The sequence below is a fragment of the Hyperoodon ampullatus genome, assembly GCF_949752795.1.
Source record: "Hyperoodon ampullatus genome assembly, chromosome: 16".
In the NCBI taxonomy this organism is placed as follows: Eukaryota; Metazoa; Chordata; class Mammalia; order Artiodactyla; family Ziphiidae; genus Hyperoodon; species Hyperoodon ampullatus.
Genome location: NC_136929.1, coordinates 45240802 through 45261812, shown reverse-complemented (window position 1 = coordinate 45261812; position 21011 = coordinate 45240802). Strand labels below are relative to the sequence as shown.

At 38.9% G+C, this 21011-nt stretch overlaps 1 protein-coding gene across 1 annotated transcript in view; it reads right to left on the bottom strand.

The window, feature by feature from the left end:
- Positions 1-21011, bottom strand: part of DIAPH3 (diaphanous related formin 3) — a gene marked incomplete at both ends in the record, with an annotated part of 534203 nt that overhangs the window by 469715 nt on the left and 43477 nt on the right. Inside the window, one exon of the mRNA XM_079721707.1 lies at positions 9156-9323. Within this exon, the coding sequence (XP_079577833.1) occupies positions 9156-9323 (168 nt within the window). The remainder of the gene's footprint in view (positions 1-9155; positions 9324-21011) is intronic.

Below are 21011 nucleotides of genomic sequence, written 5' to 3'. Positions count from 1 at the left end.
TCTCACGTCAGACATAAAGATATCATAATTCTAACAATTTTAGGAATGTAGAAGAACAGATCTATGATGTCAGGATAGAGAAGGATTTCTTAAATAATATACTTATGACATATTTAAGACCATTTAAAAATCTAAATGGAGCAACTATGGCTCAGGCATCCAAAATGGGGCCAGATCATTGTTGATGTGGTTTCAGACACATTCCTGCATCTCTAAGAACTTGAATTTTCTCTAAACTGTATCAAACTCAAGAACAGGACCAGCCATTTCGAAACAACATCTCCTAGTATCTGCTAGCTGCACCCTTGTAGTTGTAGTTTTCGAACAGAGAAGAACAAACCTGACTCCATATTGTATCTATTCCTTTAGCTCTAACCTTTGTGCTCTGTTGCCTTGCTTAGTCATGCTGACTCTGCACCTTTGTAAAAGAAGTTGCCTATAGCCTGAAATATATTATACATGATAGCCCATTCTTAAGGGTCTGCCTCCCAGGCTTGACCTTTAAGGTATAAAACTTTCATTCCTATAGAGATAAAAATTTCCGGAACAGAAATAGCATTTGAAGATTTACAGGAACATTGTGATCAGACCTAAGTGGACAGCTGCAAGAACAAGGGATTCCTAAACCAAGAAGTTTGCAACAACCAGCCACACCTACACCTTTTTTAGTATAGAAGCCTGAATTCTAACTCGGGTAAGATGGTTCTTTGGGACCCTAGTCCACAATCTTCTAGGTCTGCTGGCTTTCTGAATAAAGTCACTATTCTTTGCCCCAGCGCCTCAGTCTCTCCATTTATTGGCCTGTCATGCAAGGAGCAAGTTAGCAGCTTGGACTCCGTAGCAGTTTCAAAGTCTGTCCCCCTTCACAGCTACGTAATCAGTTCAGACCCCAGACAATCCCTGATTAACAAGCACCCTTACTTCTTTCTAACTCCAGTCCTAATTCTTGACAGACAACTTATGTAAATAACCTTGCAGTTTTTTTGCCTTTATAACCCTCCCCCATTTTGTGGTCCAAAGGAACACAATTCAAATGGTCCTTGAATCTTTATCTCCTGGGCTGCAATCCTAACAAACCCTAAATAAACACCTGTTTATTCAATCAGGTCTCTGTTTCTGAAATTTTGGTTAACAATACAAAAAGCAGAAACCATAAAAAGATTTATAAATCTGGCCACATTGATTTTTACATTTCTGTACTTTCATCCATCCTACCACCCCCAAAAGGAAGTAAAAAGACAAGACTCAGACTGGGACAAGATACTTACAACTCATATAAACTGACAGGAGCATTAAGGATATGTGATGAATTCTACAAATCAATAGGAAAAAGAAAAAACCTCAGTGGAAAAAACTGGCAAAAGATATGAACAAGAAATTCACAGAAGAGTAAACCAAAGGGCCAATAAGTGTGTGAAGAAATGTTCAACCTCACTTATGATCAAAGAAAAAAAAATGTTTAAAGTATTAGGTAACCTGTTTATATCCAACAGACTTTCAAAACTTAAAAAGCCTTATTATACCAATGCAAACTCAGTGACATTCTACAAATTAATCAGGCAGAATCTTCAAGTTTCAAATTCATAAGATACAAGATTAAGGACCTCTTCTAGACTGAGGAGATTTTAAAACATGACAACTGAATACAACACACAGTTCTGAACAGGATTCTTTTGCTATAAAGAGCACTGCTGGTACTACTGGTAAAACTTAAGAGTGTGAGGATTAGTTGACAGAAATTGATCAGTGTTAGCCTCCTGATGGTGGTGGTTATATTGTGGTTAAGTAGGAGGATGTCCTTTTTTGTAGACTAATACTAAAATATTAAGGGATTATGAGGCATTGAGTCAGCAACTTACCAGCAAGTAGTTCAGAAAAAAAGTTTTTTTCCTGTACATTTATCATTAAGACACAGAAAACTTTTTTTTTTTTTTAACATATAGGAACAAAACCAACAGATTCAGGGTATTGTTCACCTTCAGGAATTAAAGAAGAATGTGATTGAAAGGAGTACACAAAGTATTTCAATTAATTATATATGTTCTATCCTTTTTTGTATACCTCACATATCCTATTTAAAAATACCACTGAACAAAAATAGATTCAACTTGATAGTACATACTGAAAATTGTTTCAAAATTAACTTTTGAATGCCTTTAGGATTATCTATACTATGTTTCCCCACACTAAAAGCTAAAATATGTATTAAATAGTAGGTCATCTAAGCTCTTAATGGCAATAAACACTTCAAACACATGCTTAAGAGATAATGCTGATGGCATTTTATAAATGTGCTCCCTCCTACATTACAATAGAGCCTAGTAAACATCTTCCCAAGAAAAGATTAGATCATTACTATTCATACTTAAGTATTCGTGCAACTTTATTAGACCACTTCTTCCATGCTTACAAATGATGACAGGAAGTCCAGAATTTAAATAATTTTTGTTAGAGTAATTCTGTCATCATTGGCATTCATTTAATGCCTGTTGATGACCTTTCTTGCAGCCTTCGTTCTCTCAACAGATAGTGAAAGTGAGAAAACAAAAAAAAAAAATATGAATGCATGAAATCTCTCTTCCTATTCATTATTTTAACATTTTTGTGTTATTTAGCAAACTGGCAATTAAAGATAATTTCCACCTAAACATAGTATTGAAGGTGAAAAGCAATGTAAAGCCTTAGAAATCTTAAAAGTTAGAAAGATGCACCTAATTCAACAGGCAGTTATTTGGGATGATAAACCAGTTGGATGATGCTGCATGGATTTAATCTAACAGAGAGACATATCAAAATAATAAATAAAGGATAAATTACACAAGGGACTTATACACAAGCAGCTCTGAGGGGTGAAAGATCTATACACTGAACACTGTAAGTCACTGATGAAAAAAGCTGCAGAAGACACAAATAAATGGAAAAATGTTCTGTGTTCTTGGGTTGGAAGAATTAGTATTGTTAAAATGTTCATCCTACTCAAAGCCATCTATATATTCACTGCAATCCCTATCAAGATTCCAATGGCATTTTTATAGAAACAGTCCTACAATTTGTATGGAACCACCAAAAACCATGAATAACCAAAGCAATCTTGAAAAAGAACAAAGCTGGAGATATCACACTTCTCAATTTCAAACTATATTACAAAGCTATAGTAATCAAAACATTATGGTACTGGTATGAAAACAAACACAAAGAACAACAGAACAGAATCAGGAGTCCAGAAATAAACCCATGCATATATGGTCAACTAATATTTGAAATGGGAGCCAACAATACTCAATGGGGAGAGATAGTCTCCTCAATAAAGGAGGAAAAACTGGATAATCACTTGCAAAAAAAAAAGAAAGAAAGAAAGAAAAGAAAGAAACTGGACTCCACCTTATACCACTCACAAAAATTAACTCAAAATGGATTAAAGACTTAAATTTAAGACCTGAAACTCTAAAACTCCTAGAAGAAAACATAGAGGAAAAGCTCCTTCATGTTGGTTTTGGCAATGAGTTTTTTGAACATGACACCAAAAGCACAAGCAACAAAAACAAAAATAAACGTGAAGGATTTCATCAAATTAAACAGCTTCTGCAGAGCAAAAAAAACGCCATCAACAAAATAAAAAGGCAACTTATGAAATGGGAGAAAATATTTGCAAACCACATATCTGGTAAGAAGTTAATATCCGAAATACATAAGGAACACACATAACTCAAAAGCAAAGAAACAAAATCTGATTAAAAATGGGAAGAACTAAATAAACATTTTTCCAAAAAGGTTAAACACATGGCCAACAGGTACATGAAAAGGGAAATTAATCCCTTATGAAAAGGGATTGAAATGAAAACGTCATTAATCATCAGGGAAATGCAAATCAGAACCACAATGATTATATCACCTCACAGTCAGAATGGCTGTTTTCAAAAAAAAAAAAAGATCAAGTGCTGGGGAGGATGTGAAAAAAAAAAAGAACCCTTATGCATTGCTGGTGGAGTGTAAATTGTTATAACCACTATGGAAAATAGTACGGAGGTTCCTCAAAAAATTAAAAATAGAACTATCATATGATCCAACAATTCCACTTCTGGGTATTTATTTGAAGAAAGCAAAAACACTTACTTGAAAAGATACCTTCATGCCCATGTTCAATGCAGTATTATTTACAATAGCCAAGATAGAGAAACAACCTAAGTGTCTGTTGAGAAATGAATGGATAAAGAAACTGTGGTGTGTGTGTGTGTATTCCTATATACACATATATATATGAATACTATCCAGCCATAAAAAAGGAAGTCCTGCCATTTGTGACAACATGGATAGACCCTGAGGGCACTATGCTAAGTGAAATAAATCAGGCAGGGAAAGAAAAATGCTGTGTGTTATCACTTGTATGTGGAATCTAAAAATACCAAACTCATAGAAACAGGGTTCATTGGTGGTTGCCAGGGACTGAGGGGTGGGGAAAGTGGGTGAAGGTAGTCAAAGGATACAAATTTACAGCTATAAAATGAATAAATTCTCAGGATGTAATGTACAGAATGGTGACTCTAGTTCAAAAAAATATTATGTAGTTGAAACTTGCTAAGAGAGTAAACCTTAAAGTTCTCACCACAGGGGAAAAAATGATAATTATGTGAGGTGATGGACGTGTTAACTGACCTTATTGTGGCAATCCTCTTAAAAAATATACCTCTATCGGGCTTCCCTGGTGGCGCAGTGGTTGAGAGTCCGCCTGCCGATGCAGGGGAAACGGGTTCGTGCCCCGGTCCGGGAAGATCCCACATGCCGCGGAGCGGCTGGGCCCGTGAGCCATGGCCGTTGAGCCTGCGCATACGGAGCCTGTGCTCTGCAACGGGAGAGGCCACAACAGTGAGAGGCCCGCGTACCGCAAAAAAAAAAATATATATATATATATACCTCTATCAAATCATCACACTGTATACTTTAAGTTTACACAACGTTAAATGTCAATTTCATCTCAATAAAACTGGAAAAAAATAAGAAAATAAGTTCACTTTCTGCTTTGTTGAGGTTTAACATCTCTTAGAGAGCTTGATTATAGCTGCTCTTTGTAGAAAACACAGCAAAGGGTCAGAATATAGGGAATATTCTACAGTATAAAAGGGCTCCAATCCCCTAGAAGGAGTGTGTAGGGAACAACTGATAAAGAAGACAAGAGGTACAGAGGCAACACTCAGAGAAAATACAAAGAGGAGGCATGGAAAGTAAACTGGTATGAATCGGCTAGAGAGGAGACAAATCAGGAAAAGGAAAGAAGTGTCACGGTACCCAAAGGAAAAAGAGAAACACAAACAAGAGGTCAGCTGTGCTGTGTTACATGTTGCAAACAGGATCTGATGATTGGAAAGCCACTTACAGTTAGAGGGGTAAACATCTACAGCAAAACAATAGCAAGAATGAAAAGCTACTGGTAGAAAGAGCCAGAGTAAACTATTCTTTGTGGAGGACAGGCTCTGAATGGAACAAGATAAAGGACAGGAGCTGCGGCAAAGGACACATGAGCTTCCCACGGACAGGATATGGATCCCAAGGAGAAGCAGGCCCGGGCCATCTAAGAGATACTGCATCCCAAAGGTGACCCCACCAGAGGAATGGTCTCATGGAAGCCTGGGGCAGAAGGCCAAAGGAGACGTCACCAGTGACAAGGGAATTATAGGTGAGACTGGGCGCAGGGGAGCCATGAAAATACCACAGGAGAAAGGAATGCACATTTGTAATCCCCTAACCTCTGAGAGGCAAAATGGTCCCCCAAAGATATCCATGCCCTAAGCCCTGGCTTCTGTAAATATGTCAAATGACATGGCAAAAGGGACTCTGCAGATGTAATTAAGGTTACAAACCTTAAAACAGGAAAATTCTTTTGGATTTTCTGGGTGAGCCCAAGCTAATACATGAACCCTAAAAAGCAGAGGACTTTCTCCACATGGAGGCAAGAGATGCCACAGAAGGGGAATTCAGAGAAATTCTAAGTGTGAGATGGAGTCTGAGATGTAAGGGCCCATGTGAAGGACAGGAAAGAGGTCTCTCAAAGCTAAGGCAGCCCCCAGAGGACAATCAGGGAGAAAACTGGGACCTCAGTCCTACAACATCGGGAAACTGGACTCTGCCAACAAAATGAAATCAGAAGAGGATTCTCCCCAAAGCCTCTGATAAGAGCCTCTGACACCGATTTCAGCCTTGTCAGCCTACAGAAATCAGCTGAGTCGACCTGGACTTCAGCCTACAGAACTATGAGACAATACAGTGGTGTGGTTTTAAGCCACCAAATCCGTGGCAATTTGTCACGGCCAGCAATAAAACTAACACAACATCCCATGGTACCAGTGCTAGATTATAAATACCCTCAGCCAGCAAAATATTTTTATTCCTCCTCCCCTCATCTCCAATGTCATCCTGGAGGAGATAGGTTCAGTCTGAAGAGCGGGAAAGACGGGAAACACAGTGCGGGGAAACAGAGCAGAGCCCACCAGAGCCCCAGGCACGGCCCCAAGCACGGGCCTGACCACGGCCCCAAGCACGGCCACGACCACAGCCTGCACTGGAGGCTTTAAGTGGAGCAGCCTTCAAAGAGGGAAAGTGAGAGGCTTTCTCTGGATAAAAGTTAACTTATTTAAATTAAACTAGGGTTTTCATTAACTGAAAGCAAACAGAAAACTCTGGGACCTGTGGTGAATTTTATCCAGGGGCAGGAAAGAATAAGCTGAAAGAGCTGGTTTAAAGGGGCAATGGCTGGAACAAACAAGTCACTTTCAATCCGTACCTACCATGTTCACCTCGGTCAAAAAGCCAGCTACACAGATCTACTGTGAGTTCAAGAGCAACCACTGAAATTTGATGTCCATAAATCAAAGCTGTATACACAGCAATGCTCACACAACTATTTCACATATCTAAGATCTAAAGAGAACAAGATGAGCTTTCAGATAAAAATTCTGCTTTCACTGGATGACAAAGAGGAAAAAAAGCCCTTAAGAAGTAGCATAACTAAAAATTCATCACTACTTTTAAAAAGTGCACTGAAAATGTTACCCAACGACCAACTAAATTAATTTCCTAAATAAAAGTGAAATGAGTACAAATGTTGAAGGATTACACTGTACTTCGCATTCATTAAGTAATCAAGTCAACACACTGTCTTTCAAAGGACCGTCTTAAGGAGGGAAAAGAGGTGTTCTTCAAAACAAAGATTTTACTTTATGGAAAAAATCATCTAAGTACCTTTGATAACGTTAAGATTTTTTTAAACTGTACAATGCCAAAACAAAGAATCTAGATACAACAACTAAATGAAACCTCATTTTGGCAAATGCCAAAAAATGAAAATGGCAGATTATTCAATGTTGCTTCCTCAAAAGAATTTTTATTAATAAAAATGGTATGGATAGGTGCAAGCCAAAAATAAAACCCAACCTAAATCTAGCATCCTCCCCAGACATAAAAACAGCTTTAAATTTGTCAAAGATGTGGTATCCCACCTGACAAGCCTGAGAAATATCACTAGTCCGCATTTAAAGGAGAAAGACCCTTCTCAGTTTTAGAATCTCCAGCAGGTTTTCCCTGCATTGACCACTGTGATATGGTCAAGGTATCAGAAAGGGAGAAAAAAAAAAAAAAAACCTATTCTTTATTTTTTTTAAAGCCTTTAGTTGTGACAAACTCACTCATTAGCAAATTGGGCAGCCCTGAGAAAGCAATCATTCATTTTACTTCAGCTGAGTAAAGTGAGTTTGACGGCAAAAAATCTTCTGCCAACAAGTAGACCTGTTTAAGATTTAACAAGTGGGGCTTCCCGGGTAGCGCAGTGGTTAGGAATCCGCCTGACAATGCAGGGGACACGGCTTCAAGCCCTGGTCCAGGAAGATCCCACATGCCACGGAGCAACTAAGCCCGTGCACCACAACTACTGAGCCTGTGCTCTAGAGCCCACAAGCCACAACTACTGAAGCCCGTGAGCCTAGAGCCCGTGCTCCACAACAAGAGAAGCCAACGCAATGAGCAGCCTGCACACTGCAACGAAGAGTGGCCCCCGCTCGCCGCAACTAGAGAAAGCCTGCGGGCAGCAACGAAGACCCAACACAGCCAAAAATAAATAAATAAAATTAATTAATTAATGTTAAAATTTTTTTTAAAGATTTAACAAGTGATCTGGCCCAGTTATTAAAATGTGTAAACACTTCAAAAATGTCAAAATCCATCTGCCCTGTTCATACAATTAAAATTGATACTCTTAGCTAGGAGAAGGGTAAGAAAGACTAACAGAAAAATACTTCTAAAGTCATCATGTTCAAAACAGAATACCATCAAGTATGTTCTGTACTTCCTAGGTAGTTGTACTTTAACAGCTACTAGCTGCGGTAAGCCTCCATAAATGTCTAACATCACTGGCCTACTTGCTTTACTTAGTCAGATGACACCAGCAATTATGAACCAAAAGAAAAATTTTTCTTAACAAGGTAGTCACAAGTGAACCAAAAAAGTACGATTCCAGAATCTCATGGATAATTTAGGTAGTGGCTCCACATATGATACATGAATGAGGGGGCACTTTATTATCTTGAGTCCTCAAAGGTAGTCTTGAAGAAATCTACCTTATACAAGTCTCATTGACAGATGCAAAGGCTAGCAAAAATGGTTACGTTCTTTTGTTCTAGACTGAAATTATATCAGCTTGTGGTGATAAAAGAATTACAAAGGCACACCCCAAACTCAGTGAGTTCAAGTGCAGATTTAACTGTTGCAGGACTATGCAAACCTGGTTATCGTGAGAACTGAGAAGACTCAAACAAGGTCCAAAAATCCGCACACTTAACAATGCACACAGCAGAGAGCTGTGACCGTCATTCTCAAATGCAACCGACCCAGACAGACCACTTAGATAATCCATTTAAGGCAAAAAGTATATCATTTGATACTTTAGAGGTTTATGTTTTTATGTATTTCTGTGTAAAACAACTGGTATGACATTTTTCTTCGGATTCTTATTTTTGTAATCCTAAAACTCTATGCCTTAAGTACTATCTTAGTGACATCAGAAATCACCTATGGAACCTGAGTTTCAGACATGTGTGGTTCCATTAACATGAGTCGAAGCAAAGTCTTTCTTTTACATCAAACGTTTTATAAGGAATCAAAATTCTTACCATCATCTTTTCAAAAAGCTCTAAGAGTTCCTTCTCTGACAGTGGCTTTAGAATGTTTTCATTCATCTCTGAAGAGCAATCATTGCTTGAAAATGCAGTCTTCAGGTTGGAAAGTGGAGTCCTTTCTTTCTTGCTCCCTGGAATTCTTATGCTGGCAAATCTGTCCAGCTATGAAGAAAGATAAAATAAATAGCACACACGTAAGTATTCTCTTCTCCAACAATATTTACCTAATTCCCAAAATGAAAAAACAAACAGGGTCAATTACATTATCACTGTGATTTCATCAGGAGGCATTCAATTAATTCAGCACTTAATCTTTAAAATTAAAAGAAATAATAAATATAAAAATAAGAGTCTTCATAACCATCCTGTCTAAAGGCAGAAGAGATACACAACCTCAAAGGATTCCTTCTAATCTTAAGATTATAGAATTAAGAGTCTAATAAGTGACTTTTGCTTTACACATTAACAAATTAAGCATTTTTACAAAGGTAACTTAGCTAATTTAGTGGTTGGCAATCTAACTAGTACTCAGTGTCCTGCCCCCCAGCCCCTCATCCAGTGTCCTTTTCATAGTACAGACTATGGGGTGGGGAGGTGGGGGAGCAGGGCATGATTTAGGCATTTTAAAAATTGACTTTTACTTACACCTCCATAACTTGTTGGCCTGATAGACATCACATTTCTCTTTATTCAGGTTGGTCTGTATTTGAACTTCATGAACAACTATAGAGTAGCTAAAGCCTCAGGAACTAAAACTGGATTTTTGCTGCAATGAGATTTCTTCTACAATTATATCATGAAATAGTCCACGGATATTTGAAAATGCATAGATTAGTTTACAAAGCTAATTGTTCATTCATTGAAAATTGCTTGAATTTCACAAGTTCTATTCCTAACAGAGAACCCAGACACATACAGTGTTTCAAGTGGTAACCAGCAAAAAAGGTAAAGAAGTGTGTACTTAAAAAGCACAATGATTCTGGAATTGTTCAGCATAACTGTGCACACATTAAGCTACTATTTTCACCATATATATGTGTAGTACATAGTCCTGTACTATTCATTGTAGTAGCTACTAGCTATGTGTGGTTATTTAAATGTAAATTAAATTTTTTAATTCAGTTCCTTAGTTGCCCTAGTCACATACCAAGTGCTCAAGAACCACAAGAGTCTAGTGGCTCCCACAGTACACGCACAAAGTACATTTCTATCGTGACAGAAGGTTCTACTGGATAGGGCTACTACAGCCCATTAAAGAAATATAACACTTAAAATTATCTGTTTAAAAGGACAGTAAGTCACAGTATTGATTATTCACTTCACTAAAGAAATAGGACTTTTTTCAAACAATGATATGCAAAGATAATAATGATTATCTTTCAAAATAGGACTTTTTTCAAATAATGATATGCAAAGATAATAATGATTATCTTTCAAAATAGGACTTTTTTCAAATAATGATATGCAAAGATAATAATGATTATCTTTCAAAATAGGTCTTTAAGTTCACTTTGGAGATAATCCCTAGGAAAAACACGATGTACTATCCACTTACACATGGTCCATCTAACATGAACTAAACATTCAAGTACTAACAATATGACAGCTTCTGGCAGCATTACAAAGGAGTCACAAAACACCACTGTTCTCATCCTAACAACAAAAGAAGCCAGATACCCTATAAAATTGTACTTGCTACTGTTTTCAACCCATCAGGAAGCTGAGGAAACAAGAAAACCTGTAAGAACTAAATACTGGGACGTGACAAACTGCTTTTATCCCTGACGAACAGCTGAAGAAAAATAAAGGTAAAGAAAAACCAGCCAAGTTTTTTTTATGAACTTTGACAGCTGCGTGGGTATTGGCATGAGAGATTAGAATTCCAAGGGCCTCGGTCATGAAGCCCCAACCATGGAGCAAGTCTGCACCCTCTTACCAACTCTTTCCCTCAAGTCTTCACCAGCTACATGGGGTAGGAGGCCAATGGCTGGGGGCAGAGCAGGAAAGCTGAGCGGGATGCTTGCTCCCTGAGGCATGAGGGGTCTCTCCCAATGCAAAGCAGCTGCTCTCCGAAGGCTCTGGACCAGACAGAAGACTGAGAGAAATCCAGGCCTTCTGAGAGCACACAACAGCTGAGCACAGCTGAGCACAGCTGACAGAGAGCACACGAAGGCTGGGAGCAGGATACCAGGTCTCTCTGAAGAAACAGAGAGCCAGCAATAGAACTGAAAACAAAAAAGAGAATGCTACAGTAACCCTAAAAATGGGCATCAGGACTTTAAAGCAGAAAGAAATATTCCACGGTTTTCAAAGCTAAAGTTCAGTTGTAATGTCAAAAAGCAGATTTCCAGAATCTCATTAGCACTCAGATCCTAAGCCCTCAAAACATCTGAGGCCACAGATGAGCTGAATAAAAAACTGAAGCAGCAGGAAACCAAATCCAGCTCAACTAGAGATCACAGTGACTCAGACCCCATTCCAACAGCCTGAAAGAAGGGCATGCCCTTTCTTGGAAGCAAATATTATTTAATTTCTACTGTAATTAAATAAAATGTCCACCATACAATCAAATATTGCTAGACACACAAAGGAGCGAGAAATGTGCCCATAGTCAAAAGAAATCACCTAGAGATGGCCCAGAGGGTAGAATTACTAAACAGCCTACTTAAAATAAGGTTTATAAAAATATGCTAAAGGATATAATGAAGAGTGGCCATCATGCATGAAGGATGGAGAATTTCAGCAGCAAACCATGGATACTATTTTTTTTAATCTATTAGAATGAAAAATGTATCAGAAATGAAGAATTCATTAGATGGCCTAACAGAACCTGAACATTGCTGAGGAAAGAACTGGTGAACCTAAACACATATCAATAGAAAGTATCTAAACTGAAACAAAAAGGAAAAAAAAAATGGGAAAAGGGAAAAAAAAGAATAGAGTAACCACAATCCGTGACACAATATGAAATGTTGTAACACAAGTGTAACTGGGGTCCAGAAGCAGGAGAGGATAGATAGATAGATAGGTAGATAGACAGATAGACATATACATGTATCAATTCACAGATCCAAGAAGCTCAGCAAACCCCAGAAAGAATACCAAAATAACAAACAAAAAGCAAACAAACAAAAAAACACCTAGGAGCCTCATAGTCAAACTGCTGAAAATTAAAAATAAATGGCAAACCACAAAAGTACAGCCAGAGAAAAGAAGACATTATATATAGAATAAAAATGATACAAATGAAAATTTCTCACCAGAAACAATGCCAGCAAAAGACAATGGAATGGCATCTTTGAGGTACTGAAAGAAAAATACCCTTACCCTAGAATTCTATGTTTAGTAAAAATACTTTTCATAAATAGAAGCAAAAGAAAGACATTTCCAGACAGACAAAAGCTAGAGAATCTGTCTGCAGCAGATCTCCTCTACAAAAAGTGTCAAAAGAAGCTTTTCAGGCAGAATTGATAGAAATGGAATCCCATATTTACAAAAAGAAATGAAGAGCAATGGAGAGGTTGCTCTATTAGAAGTTGGTGATACAAAGATAAATGAGCTATTTAGAACGTAAATAACAAATAACAGTCCAGTGGAGGAGACAAGCACATAGACAGGTAATTATAAAGCTATGTAGACAATGTAGCAAGAAGTGTATACAGTGTATCACAGTAGCAAAGAAGAGGGCCCTCTAACTCACCAACATAAACTTTCCCTGCTTTGAAATAACCCAGAAACATAAAATTATCTCCACATGACTATATGTCCAGAAGTTATGTCCCTATGTACATCAGTACTCCAATCCTTGATACTTGTTTTAAAAAACTAGGGACACCCAACAGCTATTTTAAGAAATGGGGCTGGTTCCTCTGTCTTCTGAATCACTACTTCATTGCCATCATTTCTATACATGTAATATCAATTCTTGAGTGTAGAAACTATGCTAACTCCTCTTCACACACCACACACACAAACACACACACACACAAAGTTAATTAATATGCTAAACTTATAATGAAGTGAAATTAAGCAAAACATCATTAATGCAACATCAATATTATAAATGTAAACATGTCAATGAATGGGAATAGTAAGTTTAAGCAATTCACAAGCTAATTTGTGAATAGTTAACTTCCAACAGTGTAGAAGAAATCAAAATTTTAGTTTTCACCAAAAGTCAAAAAATTTTAAATAAAAATCTCTGAAAGTCATAAAAATAACAATGACTAATATTTATTGAGCCCCTTCTATATCTACACACTGTGCTAAGAGCTTGAAATGAAGCATCAGGTTGAATGTATTTGTTTAATCCTTCAATGAGGAAACTATATGTTTAAATATCAAAGAACAAGCTCCAAAACACTTTTAAACATAAAAATGCCATAGTATTTAGCCTAAAAAAATAGCATAAAGAAAAAAAAAATCAACCCATTATGTTTTTAGATGTAGGACTGCATTTGTATCACTAAACAATACCAGAATTTGTACAATAATACAAAATCAGCACACCTCCCCCACGTGCTTAGCACCTAAACTCTGCGGGAGGGTTGCCTTCTATCCAAGTGTTTAAACAAATGTGCACTGGCCCACTAGCCTAGCTAGCTAAAGGCAAGATAGGAAAAATTAGCATATCCCTTTTCCAACTTCTAACTAAGATCAGTGTTTCATAATTTCAATGCTTTTATTTATTTTCCCTGATTAGAAAGGAATGAAAGACAAAATAAGGAAGGAGCCATGGGAGAAAAATAAATACAATCCTTCCTCCTATATTAGAACAGTAAACTGGATTTGTTGAATACCTCGGGCTTAAAGTAAAAGCATTCCCAGGTATGTGATGCTCTACTGAGCACTACAAGTAGTTTCCAAATAATCTGGGCACTATTACAAGCTACGTACAGAGTGAACTTTACTATCTTTACTATCAAATCAGTGTAAATGTTCTAAAGAAGTTTCATTTTTTTTAAGGGATGATACTATGACTCCACTCATAAATGGGAAAAAAAAACCACTCCTAATTGATCTTTCATGGAATTACACATACAATTTGCTTAAACCAAGACACAAGAGAACATAAAGGCAAACTTTTAAAATACTTTTGTACATAAAAACACGATAGAAATCCCCATCATACTAACTGTAAGTCAATCGTTATTTAACTTGGCAATTTCGCTGCAAGTGTATGTGTTTTAAAATGTGCACTTGGACTGCCACTCCTAATTTCACCTGAAATTCTCTTAAAGTTCAGCTAGAAACACAACCCAAGTAGGTAAAGTACACAATCTGCATTTGTTGAAGAACTGGTTAAATACACAGAAGACTGAGGGAATCCTATTATAATGCTGTTTGGAGGTGGTACTACACACAATTAATATGGCTTCAGCTGTGTCTGGGGTGTACTGGGTTTTGTAAATTCATATCACTTATCTTCAGGGGAAGGTAAATGAGCACTCTACTGAGTATTATCTCATACTGATAATCAGTAATGACAGTTTTAAAAAATTTAAACCTCTATCTGGATGTTTAGCTATTGTATAACACTGTAAGAGTGAAAACACAGTTTTTACTGTTACAATGTCTTAAATGCTAACAGGGCAGTGATTATTTTTAATTTAAAAACGAAAGGAAGGGGAGAAGCTTCAAGATGGCGGAAAGTAAGACGTGGAAATCACCTTCCTCCCCACAAATACATCAGAAATACGTCTACATGTGGAACAACTGCTACAAAACACCTACTGAACGCTGGCAAAAGACCTCAGACCTCCCAAAAGGCAAGAAACTCCCCACGTACCTGGGTAGGGCAAAAGAAAAAAGAATAAACAGAGACAAAAGGACAGGGACGGGACCTGCACCACTGGGAGGGAGCCGTGAGGGAGGAAAGGTTTCCACACACTATGAAGCCCCTTCGCCAGCGGAGACTGCGAGTGGCGGAGGGGGGAAGCTGCGGAACCGTAGAGGAGAGCGCAGCCACAGGGGTGCGGAGGGCAAAGCAGAGAGATTCCCGCACAGAGGATCGGTGCCGACCAGCACTCACCAGACCGAGAGGCTTGTCTGCTCACCCGCCAGGACGGGTGGGAGCTGGGAGCTGAGGCTTGGGCTTCGGTCCGATCGCAGGGAGAGGACTGGGTTTGGCTGCGTGAACACAGCCTGAAGGGGACTTATGCGCCCCAGGTAGCCAGGAGGGAGTCCGGGAAAAGTCTGGAGCTGCCGAAGAGGCAAGAGACTTTTTCTTGCCTCTTTGTTTCCTGGTGCGCAAGGAGACGGGATTAAGAGCGCCGCTTAAAGGAGCTCCAGAGACAGGCATGAGACGCTCAGGCTGCTGCTGCCGCCACCAAGATGCCTGTGTGCAAGCACAGGTCAGTATCCACACCGCCCCTCCCGGGAGCCTGTGCAGCCCGCCTCTGCCAGAGTCCCGTGATCCAGGGACAAGTTCCCCGGGAGAACGCACGGCACGCCTCAGGCTGGTGCAACGTCCCGCCGGCCTCTGCCGCTCCAGGCTCGCCCCGCATCCGTACCCCTACCTCCCCACGGCCTGACTGAGAGCCCCCGAAGCAGATGCTCCTTTAACCCCATCCTGTCTGAGTGAAGAACAGATGCCCTCAGGCGACCTACACGCAGAGGCGGAGCCAAATCCAAACCTGAACTCCAGGAGCTGTGCGAACAAAGAAGAGAAAGGGAGGCTTCCCTGGTGGCGCAGTGGTTGAGAGTCCGCCTGCCGATGCAGGGGACATGGGTTCGAGCCCTGGTCTGGGAAGATCCCACATGCCGTGGAGCAACTAAGCCCGTGCGCCACAACTGCTGAGCCTGCGCTCTAGAGCCCGCGAGCCACAACTACTGAGCCCACGTGCCACAACTGCTGAAGCCCGTGTGCCTAGAGCCCGTGCTCCGCAACAGGAGAAGCCACCGCAGTGAGAGGCCCGCGCACCGCAACGAAGAGTAGCCCTTGCTCGCTACAACTAGAGGAAGCCCGCACGCAGCAACGAAGACCCAACACAGCCAAAAATAAATAAATAAAATAAATTTTAAAAAAATCATATTATAGTTATTAAAAAAAAAAAAAAAAAGAAGAGAAAGGGAAATTTCTCCCAGCAGCCTCAGAAGCAGCGGATTAAATCTCCACAATCAACTTGATGTACCCTGCATCTGTGGAATACCTGAATAGACAAGGAACCATCTGAAATTGAGGAGGTGGAGTTTGGGAGCAATGATGTATATATTTTTTTCACTTTTTCTCTTTTTGTGAGTGTCTATATGTATGCTTCTGTGTGTGATTTTGTCTGTATAGCTTTGCTTTTACCATTTGACCAGGGTGCTGTCTGTCTGGTTTTTTATTTTTTTGTTATTTTTTTAATTAAAAAACTTTTTTTTAATAATTATTTTTTATTTTTTAATTATTTTATTTTATTTTACTTTATTTTTTTTTAAATCTTCTTCTTTCTTCCTTTTTTTTCCTCCCTTTTATTCTGAGCCATGTGGATGAAAGGCTCTTGGTGCTCCACCGAGGCATCAAGGCTGGGCCACTGAGGTGGGAGAGCCAAGTTCAGGACACTGGTCCACAAGAGACATCCCAGCTCCACATAATATCAAACGGCGAAAATCTCCCTGAGATCTCCATCTCAACACCAAGACCCAGCTTCACTCAACGACCAGCAAGCTACAGTGCTGGACACCCTATGCAAAACAACTAGCAAGACAGGAACACAACCCCATCCATTAGCAGAGAGGCTACCTAAAATCATAATAAGGCCACAGACACCCCAAAACACACCACCAGACGTGGACCTGCCACCAGACAGACAAGATCCAGCCTCATCCACCAGAACACAGGCACCATTCCCCTCCACCAGGAAGCCTACACAACCCACTGAACCAACCTTAGTCAATGAGGACAGACACCAAAAACAACAGGAACTACGAACCTGCAGCCTGCGAAAAGGAGACCCAAACACAGTAAGATAAGCAAAATAAGAAGACAGAAAAACACACAGCAGATGAAGGAGCAAGGTAAAAACCCACCAGACCTAACAAATGAAGAGGAAGTAGGCAGTCTACCTGAAAAAGAATTCAGAATAATGATAGTAAGGATGATCCAAAATCTTGGAAATAGAATAGAGGAAATACAAGAATCGTTTAACAAGGACCTAGCAGAACTAAAGAGCAAACAAACAGTGATGAACAACACAATAAATGAAATTTAAAATTCTATAGAAAGGATCAATAGCAGAATAACTGAGGTGGAATAACAGATAAGTGACCTAGAAGATAAAATAGTGGAAATAACTACTGCAGAGCAGAATAAAGAAAAAAGAATGAAAAGAATTGAGGACAGTCTCAGAGACCTCTGGGACAACATTAAACCCACCAACATTTGAACTACAGGGGTCCCAGAAGAAGAGAAAAAGAAAGGGACTGAGAAAATATTTGAAGAGATTATAGTTGAAAACTTCCCGAATATGGGAAAGGAAATAGTTAATAAAGTCCAGGAAGCACAGAGAGTCCCATACAGGATAAATCCAAGGAGAAACATGCCAAGACACATATTAATCAAAGTATGAAAAATTAAATACAAAGAAAAAATATTAAAAGCAGCAAGGGAAAAACAAGACATAAGGGAATACGCATAAGGTTTACAGCTGATCTTTCAGCAGGAATTCTGCAAGCCAGAAGGGAGTGGCAGGATACATTTAAAGTGATGAAGGAGAAAAAGCTACAACCAAGATTACTCTACCCAGCAAGGATGTCATTCAGATTTGATGGAGAAATTAAAACCTTTACAGACAAGCAAAAGCTAAGAGAATTCAGCACCACCGAACCAGCTTTGCAACAAATGCTATAGGAACTTCTCTAGGCAGGAAACACAAGAGAAGGAAAAGACCTACAATAATAAACCCAAAACAATTAAGAACATGGTAATAGGAACATACATATCGATAAATACCTTAAATGTAAATGGATTAAATGCTCCAACCAAAAGACATAGACTGGCTGAGTGGATACAAAAACAAGACCCTTATATATGCTGTCTACAAGAGACCCACTTCAGACCTGGGACACATACAAACTGAAAGTGACGGGATGCAAAAAGATATTCCATGCAAATGGAAATCAAAAGAAAGCTGGAGTAGCAATTCTCATATCAGACAAAATAGACTTTAAAACAAAGACTATTACAAGAGACAAAGAAAGACACTACATAATGATCAAGGGATCAATCCAAGAAGATATAACAATTGTAAATATTTATGCACTCAACATGGGAGTACCTCAATACATAAGGCAAATACTAAAAGCCATAAAAGGGGAAATCCACAGTAACATAATCATAGTAGAGGACTTTAACACCCCACTTTCACCGATGGACAGATCATCCAAAATGAAAATAAATGAGGAAATACAAGCTTTAAATGATACATTAAACAAGATAGACTTAACTGATATTTATAGGACATTCCATCCAAAAACAACAGAATACACATTCTTGTCAAGTGCTCATGGAACATTCTCCAGGATAGATCATATCTTCGGTCACAAATAAGCCTTAGTAAATTTAAGAAAATTGAAATTGTATCAAGTATCTTTTCCGACCACAATGCTATGAGACTAGATATCAATCACAGGAAAAAAAAAATCTGTAAGAAATACAAACACATGGAGGCTAAACAACACACTACATAATAACCAAGAGATCACTGAAGAAATCAAACAGGACATCAAAAAATACCTAGAAAACAATGACAATGGAAACACATGACCCAAAAACTATGGCATGCAGGAAAAGCAGTTCTAAGAGGGAACTTTATAGCTATACAAGCCTACCTTAAGAAACAAGAAACATCTCAAATAAACAACCTAACCTTCTACCTAAAGCAATTACAGAAAGAAGAACAAAAAAACCCCAAAGTTAGCAGAAGGAAAGATATCATAAAGATCAGATCAGAAATAAATGAAAAAGAAATGAAGGAAATGATAGCAAAGATCAATAAAACTAAAAGCTGGTTCTTTGAGAAGATAAACAAAATTGATAAACCTTTAGCCAGACTCATCAAGAAAAAAAGGGAGAAGACTCAAATCAATAGAAGTAGAAATGAAAATGGAGAAGTAACAACAGACACTGCAGAAATACAAAGGATCATGAGAGATTACTACAAGCAACTATATACCAATAAAATGGACAACCTGGAAGAAATGGAAAAATTCTTAGAAATGCACAACCTTCCGACACTGAACCAGGAAGATACAGAAAATATGAACAGACCAAAATCACAAGCACTGAAATTGAAACTGTGATTAAAAATCGTCCAACACACAAAAGCCCAGGACCAGATGTCTTCACAGGCGAATTCTATCAAACATTTAGAGAAGAGCTAACACCTATCCTTCTCAAACTCTCCAAAATATAGCAGAGGGAGGAACACTCCCAAACTCATTCTACGAGGCCACCATCACTCTGATACCAAAACCAGAAAAAGATATCACAAAGAAAGAAAACTACAGGCCAATATCACTGATGAACATAGATGCAAAAAACATCAACAAAATACTAGCAAACAGGGCTCCCATGGTGGCGCAGTGGTTGACAGTCCACCTGCCGATGCAGGGGACACGGGTTCGTGCCCCCGTCTGGGAAGACCCCACATGCTGTGGATCGGCTGGGCCCGTGAGCCATGGCTGCTAAGCCTGCATGTCCAGAGCCTGTGCTCCGCAACGGGAGAGGCCACAGCAGTGAGAGGCCAGCGTACAGAAAAAAAAAAAAAAATACTAGCAAACAGAATCCAACAGCGTATTAAAAGGATCATACACTATGATCAAGTGGGGTTTATCCCAGGAATGCAAGGATTCTTCAATATAAGGAAATCAATCAACATGATACACCATATTAACAAATTGAAGAAAAAAAAAATATGATCATCTCAATAGATGCAGAAAAAGCTTTCGACAAAATTCAACACCTGTTTATGATAAAAAAAAAAAAAACTTTCCAGAAAGTAGGCATAGAGGGAAATTTCCTCAACATAATAAAGGCCATATATGACAAACCCACAGCCAATATCGTCCTCAATGGTGAAAAACTGAAACCATTTCCACGAATATCAGGAACGAGACAAGGGTGCCCACTCTCACCACTATTATCCAACATAGTTTTGGAAATTTTAGTCGCAGCAATCAGAGAAGAAAAAGAAATAAAAGGAATCCAAATCAGAAAAGAAGAAGTAAAGCTGTCACTGTTTACAGGTGACATAATACTATACATAGAGAATCCTAAAGATGCTGCCACAAAACTACTAGAGCTAATCAATGAATTTGGTAAAGTAGCAGGATACAAAATTAATGCACAGAAATCACTTACATTCCTATACACTAATGATGAAAAATCTGAAAGTGAAATTAAGAAAACACTCCCGGGCTTCCCTAGTGGCGCAGTGGTTCAGAGACCGCCTGCCGATGCAAGGGACACGGGTTCGTGCCCCGGTCTGGGAAGATCCCACATGCCAGCGGAGCGGCTGGGCCCGTGAGCCATGGCCGCTGAGCCTGCGCGTCCTGAGCCTGTGCTCCGAAACGGGAGAGGCCACAACAGTGAGAAGCCCACATACCGAGAAAAAAAAGAAGAAAAGAAAACACTCCCATTACCATTGCAACAAAAAGAATAAAATACCTAGGAATAAACCTACCTAGGGAGACAAAAGACCTGTATGCAGAAAATTATAAGACACTGATGAAAGAAATTAAAGATGATACAAATAGATGGAGAGATATACCATGTTCTTGCATTGGAAGAATCAACATTGTGAAAATGACTCTACTACCCAAAGCAATCTACAGATTCAATGCAATCCCTATCAAACCACCACTGGC